This window comes from Euleptes europaea, chromosome 10 (genome assembly GCF_029931775.1).
Source record: "Euleptes europaea isolate rEulEur1 chromosome 10, rEulEur1.hap1, whole genome shotgun sequence".
Classification (NCBI taxonomy): Eukaryota; Metazoa; Chordata; class Lepidosauria; order Squamata; family Sphaerodactylidae; genus Euleptes; species Euleptes europaea.
The window spans coordinates 29386204-29400883 of NC_079321.1; the positions used below are offsets into that span (position 1 = coordinate 29386204).

General features: G+C 44.6%; 1 protein-coding gene across 3 annotated transcripts in view; it reads right to left on the minus strand.

Annotated features, from left to right (window-relative positions):
- Nucleotides 1–14402, minus strand: part of GRHL1 (grainyhead like transcription factor 1) — a 65848-nt gene extending 51446 nt beyond the window's left edge. For 2 of the 3 annotated variants that reach the window (XM_056856320.1, XM_056856319.1), the window contains exons 1-2: nucleotides 11928–11992; nucleotides 939–1125 (exon numbers count right to left, since the gene is read on the minus strand). In XM_056856320.1, coding sequence (XP_056712298.1) covers nucleotides 939–1125; nucleotides 11928–11974 — 234 coding nt within the window. In that variant the 5' untranslated portion in view covers nucleotides 11975–11992. Of the gene's footprint in view, nucleotides 1–938; nucleotides 1126–11927; nucleotides 11993–14296 lie in introns of those variants that run through there. The other variant, XM_056856321.1, reaches the window with a different exon arrangement.
- Nucleotides 14403–14680: the final 278 nt, after the last annotated feature.

Sequence of the window (14680 nt, forward strand, 5' to 3'; positions counted from 1 at the left end):
CTCTGTCGTTTTATGGCTGGCATCACCTGGTTGCGCCCACCACACTCTGCCAGAATTCCAAAGGTGCCCACAGGCTCAAAAAGGTTGGGGACCACTGCCTCAGAATGAGGAAAAATTCCAAAACTAACCCGTGAGTGGTGGGTGAAGGAAACCTAAGAAGTTAGGTGCTCAGCACCCAGGTGACCACCTCCTAGGGAAAGGCACTGGAGTTCAGGCACAGAAAAGTTTATGTGACAAGCATATCCCCTACTGACTATTACCTTGAAGACTGAAACCCAATACTTAAGGTTTCCAGCTCCAAGTTGGGAAATACCTGGAGATTTTGGGGATGGAGCCTGAGGAGGGCAGGATTTGGAGAGGGACTTTAATTGGGTATAATGCCATACAGTCCACCTTCCAAAGCAGCCATTTTCTCCAGGTGAACTGATCTCTGTCACCTGGAGATCAGCTGTAATAGCGGGAGATCTCCAGCCACCAACTGGAGGTTGGCAACCCTACCAATACTAGGACAGTGCCTGGTGTCACCAGAGATAACGCTTCTGGGTTATCAGATGATAAGCTGCAAATACTTCGTAAAGGTACCACAGGACTTCATCCCAAGCCCATGAGGTTCTACTAGGGCAATGGAAATATTTCCATAATTTCACACACACACACTGTTCTCACTGCAACACATTAAAAAGCAGCACCTTGACCTGTTGCACATTATTCCAGAACAGTTTGCTTAATCATAACCTGCAAAACAATTATCTGATACAATTTTGTTTTTACTTTGAGCTGGTAACCAGAAGTTCCCATTACACTATTTATAGCCACTACAAAAAAGCAGCTGGGTCAAGTTCTCCAGTGGAGCAGAAAAAGCCTGGTCTTTTCCTTTCTTAGAGGACACAGGCAAACCAAAGTGTGCTCCAGCTTCTTCAAACGTGCCTAGGAGCTACCTTATAGTAGTCGTACAGCAGTCCAAGAGCAGCAGCACTGTCTTCATCCCCGTTGATGCTCATCATGGCTTTAGTGGCCGCTGTAAGAGGGTTTTCAAGAAAGGATTTCCAGGCTTCATCCTCACTGGTATAGGGTCGCCTCTGGGAGTAGAGGGCATCATTCTGAAGAACCAAGACTGGCCTTTTGCTTTAGAGAGAGATTTAAAAAACATAACAATGTTCAAAGCACGTAACAACTGGGATCCAAAGAAGTCATAAGAACATTAGAAAAGCACGCTGGATCAGACCAAGTTGCATCACCAATCCATTACCCTCTTTTGATCTATTTAATACTGTGTAGTATTCATACTCTCATATGTATGAGAGATTTATCTTAAAGTGACTTGTTTGTACTCATGTTACACCTTACGTGAACATGTTGGTGCCTAAAGGTATCCCTGGGAGGGTAAACATCTGGGAAATTCTACCCATTTATAGAGTAATAGCATAAGACTGCTGAGGTTCAGAACTCAACTAGTAGGTTTTTGTCTCTTCAATTGATGTGCAATGACATAAGATCATAAGAAAAGCCCTACCTTCCATGAACATGTCCACTCCCCTCTTAAAGCCTTCCAAGTTGGCAGCCATCACCACATCCTGGGGCAGGGAGTTCCACTATTTAACTATGTGTTGTGTGAAGAAATACTTCTTTTTATCTGTTTTGAATTTCTCCTCCTCCTCCAGCTTCAGCAGATGACTCCGCGTTCTGGTATTATGAGAGAGGGAGAAAAGCTTCTCCCTGTCCACTCTCTCCATGCCATGCATAATTTTACAGACCTCTATCATATCTCCCCTTAACCGCCTTCTTTCTAAGGTAAACAGCCCTAAGCGTTTCAACTGCTCCGCTTAGGGCAGTTGCTCTAGCCCCCTGATCATTTTGGATGCTTTTTTCTGCACCTTTTCAAGTCCATGTGAATGCCTAAAGAACTTTTACAGATGGGACTCTACTTGTTTCCCCTTCTGCTTACAGCTACATGCAGAAGTTTGGATACCATTTGGGAAGATTCCCTGGCTTTCAGTAGCAACTTTTCAGAACACACAGCAATAGGACAGGGTGGAGGCCTCAAAAGTCCACATGTGTATATACATGTGCACAACAGCCCCTTAGAAACCAGGCACACTGAATTGGTTGGCTGGCATATGAAGAATTACATTCTAGTCTCACTCAGTTTAGAAAGGAAGCAGCAACTCCAAATCAAGTGGGAATAACTCATCTGTCTAAGATAATATATCAGAGATGCTGGCAGTCGCATAAGGTTGCCTATACAGCACCTCAACCAAATCTAAGCTTCCAGAATTTAATTTTTAATATTGACAATATCAATTTTTAATATTTAATATTTAGAAAAGCCCAGCCATTGGTAAACCTCACAATTCATGGTCATTAAAATGAACACTGATATCAAAGGGAACTTGAGCTGAATTTTAATTTTCTACCATGATATTCTTCTTGGAGTTATACTTTAAAGTTACAAGTACATAAAGCAGCCGAAGCCCTGCCCAGATACATAAAAAGGGGGCTTGTTTCATGTCAGACTACTGGTCTGTTCAACCCAATACCTGCTCTGAATAGCTCCCAAGATTTCTGGCAGACAAGCAATCCAACCTGACACCTTCAAGGCACGGGCTTTACCCCTGACCTCCCCAGTTATGTTCACCTCTGCATTCAAACAAAAGATAATACATTTTCTGAACTGTGCATATTAGAAGGAAAACCTAAACAAAAACAAACATAGGATACCATCCATCACGAAAGCAAATACACACAAACACACCTACAGAAAATAAAATTTCAGTTGTACCATCACACTTTGGTCAGACACACTTAACACATTAGCTCTTTTCTGATTGGGTACCTGGACAGCATTAACGCATATTAGGGACACAGGGGAGAAGTAGTTCTACAGATAGAAAAAGTAACCATCAGGCATTCACTGGAATTTATGAATGGACATAATCCTTTCCACACAATTGGGAACTGACCATTTTAGAATTTCTCATTGTATACAGAGAACCATAATATGTGTTAATCTTATATGCTAGTTGTAGGGTTGCCACCCTCCAGGTACCACCTGTAGATCTCCCACTATTACGACTGATCTCCAGATAGCCAAGATCAGTTCCCTTGGAGAAAAGTGGTTGCCTTGGAGGGTGAACTCTATGGCATTATACCCTGCTGAGGTCCCTTCCCTCCACAACCCTGCCCTCCCCAGGCTCCATCCCCAAAATCTCCAGGTATTTCTCAGCCAAGAGCTGGCAACTCTAGCTAGTAGGCTGGCTCTCTCAGTTCACTTCATACATTTGATGGAGCTTGAGGTTGTCTATGAAAACACTTCTTTCCCAGCATTTTTGTTTCTCTGCTCATTAGCAGAAAGCTTTCTGTGGACCTTGGAACCATCAGGCCGAGTCACAAACAAGTGCTTCATTTCTATTCCAAGTAGGGTTGCCAAGTGCCCGGTGGTGGCAGGCAAAATCCCGCCAATCCACCGAACTGCCCGCCGACCAGCTGAGGGTCAGCGGGCAATACGTGCACGCTGCACCCACATCACTTCCGGGTTAACCTGGAAGCGACATGGATGCTCTAGCAACCTCAGCCGAAACTCTATGAAAACCATAGAGTTTTGGCAGAGATGCCGAGCCCGGGAAAAGCTCCCGCCGGTGGAGATAAGGTACCTGGGCAACCCTAATTCCAAGTCATGCAAAAGCAGGACCAAGCCAACAAGAATTCTAACTAACAAATAGGCCCTAAAAAGAGACAAAATCCTATTGTTGAGGCCCTCTAATAATACATATAGAAAGCACAAAGAATTGTTCTAAGACTGAATAAAATTGAGAACATTAATTCCACTGTACATGGATGCCACAGTTCTGTACTGGAGACCTCTTTGGCCTCCTCTGGCCAACATTTTGTCTCCTATGTTGCTAAATGCTTATGTGAACCTATGGGCGCAGTCATTCAGAGATGTGGAGTAAGGAGTTATCAAAACATTGACAACACCTACCTCTATGTGTCCTTTTCAACAGATTCAGGTGAAGCAATGGATTTCTTACACAAGTGCCCAAAATCAGCGATGAAGCAGATAAGGAAAACAACTGAAGTCCTGTTGGAGATTTTTAGCAGACTTCCTACCATCAACCAGGAAGTAGGTGTTTTGCCTGTTGCAGATAGGGACGCACACCCTCTTAGGGATCAGATACACTCTCCCAGACTATCCCCGAATCTGGCACTGCTCCAGGATATCTAAGTAGAGGTTGTCGTCATCCCCCTTAGAGTTGCCAGCTTCGGGTTGGGAATTACCTGGAGATTTTGGGAGATCAGTTGTAATAGTGGGAGATCTCCAGCCACCACCTGGAGATTGGCAACCCTACCTCCCAGCTTTGGCTGATTAAGCAGTTATGCTCTGTCCTGGAAAAGAAGGATCTTGCCAATGCCATATATACCCATAACTTTAAGACTAGACAGCAATAATATATTTTGTACAGGGCCACACTTGAAGGTAATTTGGAACATTCCCTTGATTGTACAAGTTACTTTCGCCTGCTGGATCATACTGCACTGGTGCAGAGACCACTAGCCATACAAGTTGCAAATTTCCTTCTGGACTACATTAAAAGTTACCACACTGTCCTTTCAAGTCTTATTTACTTTGGGACTAGTAGAAAAGGGCAAGAGTCCAGTAGCACCTTAAAGACTAACAAAAATATTTTCTGGTAGGGTATGAGCTTTCGTGAGCCACAGCTCACTTCTTCAGATACAGCTAGAATGTGAATCCATCTGTCTTTAAGTAGAGGAAAGTGAATTCAGACAAGCATTAGTATGTAAATGTTAACAGTATGTAAATGTGAATAGCAGGCATGACAGGATTAGGTGTGGTATGCAGAAGTCTGTGATGTCCAGGGGAGAGATGGGTGGGGAGAAATCAGCATTGGTAATGAGCCATGAATGCAAGGTCTTTATTCAGCCCTCCCACCATCTGGACCTCACCACACCTATCGTAACAAAATTACATTTATTTATTAAAATTATTTATATCCCACCTTTTCTCAAGGCTCAAGCTAACTTGACTTGCTGGGCTCCATGCCCCCCCGCCATTTTATTCCCTAGTTCACTCTCCTCTGCCTTCTGCCCTTCAGAAAGAGGAAAACTTGCTTTACTAGGCTTTTAGATACAACATTCTTTTTAGTTTTCTATTGTTTTGAGTGTGTGCTGGAAACGGTTTTACATTGTAGTTATTTTGATACCCCTTTGTACAAAATTGTATGATCGTTCATCCCAAAATTGGGTGGAAAGGTACAAGCAGAGTATCCCTTATCCGGACATCCCATATCTGGCCCGATCCGAAAACCAGACCCTTTGAGCCGGCATGCAGGCAGATCCGTGCTGCCTGATTTCAATGTTTCCTCTCACCTAAAAAAAATAAAATACAATGTACACTGCAGCGTAGGTGGAGACTGAAAGCCTGCCGTTGTTAGTTTTGTTGTTTGTTGTTGCTCTTGTTTAAACAGCTGATACAGGTATTCTGGTGAGATAGTTACTCCTTTGCTTTCTGATGGTTCAATGTACACAAAATTATTTTAAAAAATCGTTTAAAATTTCATTCAGGCTATGCGTATAATGTGTATATAAAACATAAATGAATTTGGGTCCCATCCCCAAGATACCTCATTATGTATATGCAAAAATGTCAAAATATTCTAATACATGGAAAGATCCAAAATACGGATGATTTCTAGTCCCAAGTAGTTTAGATAAGGGATACTCAACCTGTATGATGGAAACGAAGTAAATAATGGGGCTGCAATCCAATTCACATTTACATCTACTGAAAAGGGCAGGAATTACGTAAAGTTAACTTCTATAGAACTCAGCTGAAGGACTGTAATCCTAAATATAAACTCCATTTAGCCTGTTTTAAAGTCATAATATAAACTTTTTCCACTCGTGACCCTTCTTCGCCCGAGAAATTCTGGCGCGACCCCGGGTATATAGGTTTATAAAACAGGTATACAAATCAAACATTTACTGATAAAAGGTTCAGAACCCTTTTACTGTTGCCAAATTTTTCGCAACCCCCACATTCAGTTACCTCATATGGAGTCGTGACCCACAGTTTAAGACGCTTTGATATAAAGCATAATTCAATCAAAAAGGTAATCTATAAGATGTAATGCAACTGACCAGCAAATGTACATATCAGGTATTAAATTAATATAAAGTAAATCTGAGAACTAAACAGTTATGACTCTTTCACCACCATGGTTTTGTCATTCCAAAAAGTAAGTCACTGTCCTAAAAAGTTAACATGCTGCTCTTAGACCAGGGTAATGTCCTGATTTTACAAATATATACTTTGATCCAGCAGTTAAGCAGCAGACGTAGCACTGCCATTCGTAGAGCTCAATTTGAGGTATGTGATGTAAAAATGGTGATTGATAGGATTCATCCTGACAGATAACCAAGCTATTTCAGGGGGAACTATCTCGTGGGACAGCTTGGTCATCCACACTGTGCTCTAACAAGCACCAAGGAAGACTTTGCCACACATCAGGTGCCAATATGTGGTAAAACTGTGTGACAGCTATCGGCATCCACTCAAGTTTCCCTGTCCCAGCCTGGATCCCAACCTGCCTGTACTAAAAGATGTCAGGATTTAATACTTCCTCCTTGCCTGCTATGTGTTAACTAATAGTTACACACAGCAAACAAGCTACAGCTCTACCCTCACCGGCAGTTTCACAACTAGGGTTGCCAACTTCCAGGTACTAGCTGGAGATCTTCTGCTATTACAACTGATCTCCAGCTGACAGAGATCAGTTCCCCTGGAGAAAATGGCTGCTTTGGCAGTTGGACTCTACGGCACTGAAGTCCCTCCCCTCCCCAAACCCCACCCTCCTCAGGCTCCGCCCCAAAAACCTCCCGCCGGTGGCAAAGAGGGACCTGGCAACCCTACTCAGAACTTTTAAAAGTACTGGCAAAATCCAGGAAGTGCAATCCAACAACCTTAATTTGAAACCTGACAACCATGGATTCTCTCACCATGTGCAATGCTGTACACTCAGCTTCCAGGAAACCTCTACTTAATAAAACAAAGGAAAAGCCACTGTCCATGCTGATCTGCATGAACGCAGTTATCTCACTTTGCTCTTATTTTGTGAGGCCGTTGCAAAAAACATATTCCCCTTTGGTTATCTAGAATCCCAAATGTAAATTATCTTTGTATCTGCTTACTGACAATATCATCATCATTTCCCAAGCACGCTTCGTTCACATCACAACAGCCACCCAGTTAGTAGATCAGGCCAAGAGATTTCCCTTGCACAAGACTAGAAATTTGAACCCAAATCACCACACTAGTCAACCTACACACAAGGGTATTTCAGATTAGTTCAGCCAAAACAATTCCAAACAGCTTTACTGATCTACAACAAATTCATCCAAGAGCAGCTATGTAGAAGTCAACAACAGACACAATATTTTGTTTATATCTCTACATTTACATACAGGCTTTCCTCCACAATGGAATTTGAGGTGATGTACACAGGGATTTCCAAGGTCTCCAGACCTTAGTTTCAGCAATATTACTCTCTTACATGCCCCTAGAGACCATATCCTGGCCCCAAACAGATACATAACCATTATATATAAACTACATTTTAGTTGCTAAATTTAGTATATTATATATATTATAAGCACAGAACACATGCTCAGGTATGCCCAACGTACTGTACTTCAGAAAAATACTTCACAATGTCTTACACAGTCAACCCCTATGTAATTAATAAATAGCCTTTTACTTACACTGGGCCATTTCACATATTAGACAGCAGCAAGATCGGATTTCGCTACATGTATACATGCAAACAGCTGCAGCTACAATCATGTACCCACAAATTCATCACCATTGAAGGCCCACTGAAGCTCATACTCAGTATTCAGTGGGAGTTTCAGGGGTGGGAAGATGGGGGGGGGCACTCAGTACTCAGACTGGCAGCGGCTCTCAGGTGAAATCTTGCACATCACCTGCTACTTGATCCTTTTAACTGGAGATGCTGGTGTTTGAACCTGGTACCTTCTGAATGCCAAGCAAATACTCTACCACTGAGCCATGGTCCCTCCAGATATCTGACTTGTGTAAAGAGGCCCTAAGTAGCTCCCAGCAACAAGTGGCCAGAAGGAAAAAGATGGGGGCTATAGAGAATGGATCAAGTGGAAAGCATAAAAGAAAAAACCACGGCCATTCAGCTCTCCAGATGAAAAGGCAGTACTAGGAAAACCTGGCAAATTCCAAATGCACGTTCTTGTCCTTTCTCACGGCAACACCCAAATAAAATGCACAAATGCCTTAAAGGTAACCTATCTTGGTTTAAAAGGAGTGTAGAGAGAATTATCTTTCAAGCTATCAAAGCATGAGGTTTGGCAGTAACTCAATCCCTCAACAGAACTGCAGGTTCTGTTAAGAAAACAAGACCATATTTTCTAAAAAGACTGCAAAATGTGTACATTTGACAGCCGTCTTATGTCAAGATTGAGCTTCTGAAGGGTCTATTGGCACAGCGAACTGTGCATACAATACTAAATGGTATTTAGCAAGATCTGGAAATAAGTCTTCTATTGTGTGCTTAATTACTTCATAACTACTGGTTTGTTTTTCTGCTTGAATAATTTTCAAAAAAATGGATAGGAAAACATTACACCAGTTAGGTTCTGTGCTTTGCAGGGATACTCTGGTCATAATGCCAAGGTAGTGTCATGTAGCAAGAGCGCTGGTCTTTTGCTTTTAATTTTGTTCACAGTAGACTTAGTCAACGTTCACCTCAATTAACAAGTACTAGATTTAGGTCTGCCAGCCAGCTAACAAACTGATCAATCTTCTCCTTCAAGGAACTTATGGCTGCAATCCTAAGAACTCTTTCCTGGGAGTAAGCACCACTGCATAAAACTGAACTTACTTCTGAGAAGACCTGCTTAGGCCTGCTCCCTGCTTGATTGGTGCAGCTTTACAGATAAAGACAGACCTGGAGCCAACAAACTTTTCCAACCAGTGAAAAGGGAAGGAGGGGTCCCCCTGTGATCACCCAAAAAGGCTAGGCTGGAGATCATGGGACCTTCTTGGACCTTAGGTAGGGGAGTGAAAGACTGAGTGGAAAAGTGGCTGGCTCCAACCCACAGTGTTTCATCATGTTTTCTAATTTACAGGGCTACACCCTTCCGAGTCAATTGACTTTCATGGATATAGAGAGGTGTAAATCTGCTTAGGATGGCACTGCCATGACTCAAAGGGCCTCACGGTAATTTATTCAGTTTTTATCTTTCAAGCATGATCCCCCCCTAAGACATGATGGCCTCCTCTATTTCAAGAGAAAATACAAACGTTAACAAGCAGTCTGTGTCTTAAAAGTATTCTAGTCTTGGAAGCGAAGAGCATCTCCATTTATGAGAACAGCAATTATACTCTTGTTGACTGCAATAAAGGATAATGATTCAGCAAGAGTAAATATAAACCCTACCGAATTCTAAAAGTTATTAGAAAATAACTTATCAATTCTTATGTAACATCTCAAATATATCTTTTACTAAAATGCAACTAATATCAATCAGTATGTATGGGGTGGAGGGAAGAACTCAACCACAATTGGTGAAAGAACCAAGAAGATGAATCTGTGCTAGAACGTCATAGGTTCTTAAATGTTGATTAACACTCTGAGGGTCTTCATGACTTTTGGGTACAACGTTTTTCCCAACAGTAGTTAAATCTCACGTAATGTTTCAGTTTTGGTCATATCAGATATTAATTAAAGTTGCTCAAACAGAACCTTCTTATATCACTCTTCTAAAAATTGGGAGGCCATGAACCATGGTTAGGATTGCCAAGTCCCTCATCGCTACTGGCGAAGAGCCTGAGGAGGGGAGGGACTTCAATGCCACAGAGTCCAATTGCCAAAGTAGCCATTTTCTCCAGGTGAACTAATCTCTATTGGCTGGAGATCAGTTGTAATAGCAGGAGATCTCCAGCTACCACCTGGAGGTTGGCAACCCTATCCATGGGTTGAAATCAAAGGCCATACGATAACAGATACTTTCAACTCAACAATATTTTTGCCATATTGGAAGTTTTAAAAATATGGTAGACAACAGAAAAAGATTAAGATCTGATAGTCTTCAGTGGTATAACATGCACGAAAATTCTGAATGATTCCAGCAGTAGTTTTGCTTTCCAAGACAGGCTAGCCTGATTTCGTCAGATCTCAGTAGCTAAGCAGGGTCAGCCCTGGTTAGTATTTGGATGGAAGACCACCAAGTAAGTCCAGGGTTGCTATACAGAGGAAGGCACTGGCAAACCACCTCTGTGAATCTCTTGCCTTGAAAACCCCATAAAGGGGTCGCCATAAGTCAGCTGCGACTTGACGGCACTTTACACACACACACAAAACAAAAATAGTTGGACACAGAAAGGCATTTCTTTCTTCATTATGAACTTACATGAAAGCAGGAAGCAAAATCAAGCTTTACTATGAGAGTTCAATTCCACTTGCTTCTCCAAAAACGATACATGAAAGAATGTGACTGGTACACTTATACTGCAATCCTAAACACAATAAAAGTCTATGGGTTCAGAAGGTGTGTTTCTGCTTGAGACGGCACTGTTAGGCTGCAATCCTTAACATACTTACTAAGAAGTAAGTCCCACTAAACTAAATGGGATATACTTCTGAGTACCCACGCTTAGGAGCTGCTCTGGAAACCCCATTAGGAAGAAAAGTTGAGTATAAATATCTGAATAATTCTATCCAGTGGGCAGGTCTTTCCACTAATAGCAATGATTCTTTTGTCCAAGGATGTGTCTTCAGAGCGCTTAATTATATCCTGATGCAAGCCCATTAACTAGATTTCAACAGGTCTTACTTGCGAACAAGAACAAACAGGATCACAACCTTAGCCACACTGCGCTGCATTTTAGCAAGTTGTAGTCATGATTCTCACATACAATCTGGTCTTAATTTTGTCAAAGGTAGAATTTCAGTCTGACTTTTATCCATAAATTACAGATTAACCCACAGAAAATTCCACGATGAAAAACCACATTTCAGCTCCAAGACGGAAGTCTACAATTCTTGTTTCCCAGTTTTATGCAAGTCATAGTGACAACAACCGTTCCCATATGTTTCAAGCAGAATATAATATAAAGACTCATGTACACCTGAGTGCAGCTTTATGCCTTCTTATGAACGACACTTTTTCTTCTCTGTTTGCAAATCATACTGGCAGCTAGACAGAATCTAAGCTGCCAAGCAGGAAGATGACCTGATGCCAGAGCCCATAAATATTCAAACAGCTGGCTGATCAGCGTCTCTGCCCTACAGTCCTTTCCATTCCATTAAGCTAAGCGGAGCAGCAAATTAGATGCTAGAGCTTCTAAGACGAAGACCAAGCACAGCAATGGCATATTCCCAGAAGGAGCATTGTAACCAAGGCTTCATCAGCCTGTATTTTAAAATGTAACAGGTATGATTCTTCTTAAAACACAGGTGGCTTTCTCTACCCAAACAAGAACAACAAACCAGTTTCTGGAAAAGCGGGCAAAAGTCAACGCAACACGAAGACGCTCGAAACAAAACCAAAGCACCATTCCAAACGGGTGCACATTTACCTTGCGCAAAACATTTGAAAGCCAATTCTGTGCTCTGTAAGCAGCATTACTTCCAAGAAGCACACTCTATTTAAAAGGTGAGGACTTGGCTACAGCTGATTCTGTCGAGCACGCAGCGCCAGGCCTACTCAGAGGAAATCAGGTGCCCTGAGAGCAGGAGGGCAATCCCGAAGACCAGCACTCTTGTTAAGTTAAACGTCTACCTCGACGCAGTAGGAGAAACCAGGCATCAATCACTTGCCTATGCTGTTAGAAGCGGGGCCTTTCGCCACACCACCCCCACAATGCTCTACTGGATTACCTGGAGAAGTCCACCTTGCCTGGTGGATGAGGTTCATAAAACTCCATCAGTTCTTTCTCCAAAAGGACATTAAGGAAGGGGCTTGTAAAGTCCAAGGGATAAATTTGCACATTGGGGTCCGGCTGCTCACAAATGCTCAACAACAGCTTATTAAAACTGGAGCAACAGCATACAAGCCATCAAGTACACAAGCTAAAAAAAATAATTAAGTGGGTTTAGGTGTGACTCAACTAAAGATGTCCCAGTTAAAATGACTCTCCCTGGCCCAGCCTGCGCCCTTGCGTCTTCCAAGGAGGCGGAGAGAAGCACACCCAGCTCTTCATTGGGCTCCCGCATTTGGGAGGCGCAACCGAGGCGAGGGCCCTGGGCAAGGCGAAGATCTGCGCTCCTCGGTGGAAAGGTGGGGACTCGAAGCACCTCCTGACAGGCAGCAATTATACTACTATTTGTCACACTCTGCGTTTAAAGAGGTGGAGGAGGAGATGGGGGTGACCAACGCCTCAGCATAGGTGTCGGGTTTCAAAGCCCAAACTGTTCTCCAAATGCGGCTTCCCAATGGAAAGAGGACAATCCCCTCACGCAGGCAGGGGGGGACTCCAGAAATCCCCACGGCACCCCCACAGTTTGCGAGCCAACAGGGCTAGCAGTATATAGGCTAACCTGGAGGAGGGCAACCATGGACTTAGGCTGGAGTGAATCAAACCGAAATGTTTTAAGTCCCATTTTCCAAATGGTGGGAGAATGAGGCGTCTGCTTAGCTTCCTCCCAGGATATCAGGGTAGAGTACAGGCCTAGGCTCTTTCCAGTGAGATAACTCTGTTACAGTCGAAACATAAACATGGGTCTAGCAGCACCTGATTTTGTTCTGAAATATATTTTCACAGACCAGCGAGTACCTTTGTTACTTTTACGGTGCCACTAGAGTTCTTTAATTGGGAGTATAGCCCAAGGAACTCCCTGGGACTTTCTTCCAAGTGGACCTCCACGGTTGAAGGCGATGCCAGCAAGAACGCACCACCCCGTGCCTCTCCTCCCCACCCGCGCTTCCCCCAAAAGGAAACCCCAAGAGTCAGCTTCGATTTCCATTAAGCGCATTACAAAGAGATTGGAAAACGCCTCCTTATCTCGCCCATCTAAGCCTCTCTCCAAAGAAACAGATAGGAACACGCACGATCGGTATCAGGTACAGAGAGGAACACCGCCCGTTGCAAACAGGTGGATGGGTTAATGGGGGTGGGGGGGGGGCGTAGGATCAAGCCCTGGTGGGGCCGAGCGAAAAGGAACCGGCGGCTGCGAAATGAACTCAACTCGCGCTGCGGGGCGGACGTTTGCAGCGACAGGTGCCACAAAGTCAGCTCGACACACGTACGCCTAAAGATCGCAAGGTCGGAAGAAAAAGCGAGGCTGGGGTCCTTTTTTCAAGAGTTCTCGTGCCATTTATGCCCGGGAGGTTTTGCCTTGGATTCGCCACTCTTTAGATGCACCCCCCCCAAAAAAATCCATATTCTCCAAACTCACCAATAAGCCCCCATGCAGAGTTTTGAGAATTCGGGTGGGAGAAATGTGCATCTATAGAGTGGCAAATCCAAGGCAAAACCTTCCTTGAATAAATGCCCCCCTCGTTATCAGATCAAAGGAAGCTGGGCTTGTAATCTCAAAAGCGCGGCTTCGAGATCGTTTCAAGTAAGACCCCCAGGCGTAGCCGAAGCGTGCTCTAAACTGGCGTGCTCATGACCAGGAATAGCGTCAGAGCTGAAATCGTATCGAAATCAATCTCGATTGATTGATTGAACCAGGGATAGCGGAAAGCGTAGGCTTATCCCATCTTAAGGTTTAACGTGGTTGAAATCGCCCGTCTGCGTTGGCGGCCGAGAGGAACCAGAGAGGGAGGACCGGTATTCCGGAGTCTTTATCCCGAATGCTCAATAAACTATTTTTTTTAAAGGATGCCGTTCTCTTTTTTAAAAAATTAGTCCCGAAATGTCTTCTAGCGACGACTCATACAGCACTAGAAACTATACTCTCCTGGAGGGTTTGTCCAGCCACCCACCTTCCGTGCCAGTCATTCTTCCCTGTTGGGAACTCAGCGCTGCCAGGGAAGCACCCCCAAATTCGCACATCGATCTTCTGCCCCCCCCCATCCCCCCACCCCCAAGCCCGGATCCCCATCCAGCATAGGAGGAACCGCTGCAGGAAGCGCAGCAGGGGATGAAATTCCCCGGGAAGCGGCGGGCAGGTGGGTGGGTGGGTGTGGGCTAGAGGGGCAGAAACACCGGTCGGACCTGCCCGGACTCTCTCTCTCTCTCTCTCTCTCTCACCCCCCCCTCCTTCCCTCCTCTCTTTCCAGTCTGCCCAGCTCGATCACTTACTTGTCGTATTCTTGTGTCATTGTCTGGCAATCAGTGGGTGGCAGAACTGGCCGGGCTGGTTCCGACGGGAATTGGCTGCGGCCCGGGCGGCTGGGGAGGGGAGCGCGGAGCCCGAGCGGGGAAGGAGCGGGAGAGAGAGCGAGAGCGCGCAGCCCGCCGCACAAACGGGTTTTGTCGGCTTTTCTCGCTCGCTCGGCTGGCTCCCGGGAGTCGCAAGTGGAAGGGGAGCAGCGGCCGGCTCCCCATTGGCTCCCGCCGGCAGGCCGGGGGTGGGCGGGACGGAACCCCGGCGGAGCGACGCCCTCGATTGGAGGGGGGCGAAGGGGGCGGGGCCGGGCGGTGTTGCAAAGTTCCAAATGGAACCCTGGGTGTTGCTGCGTTCGC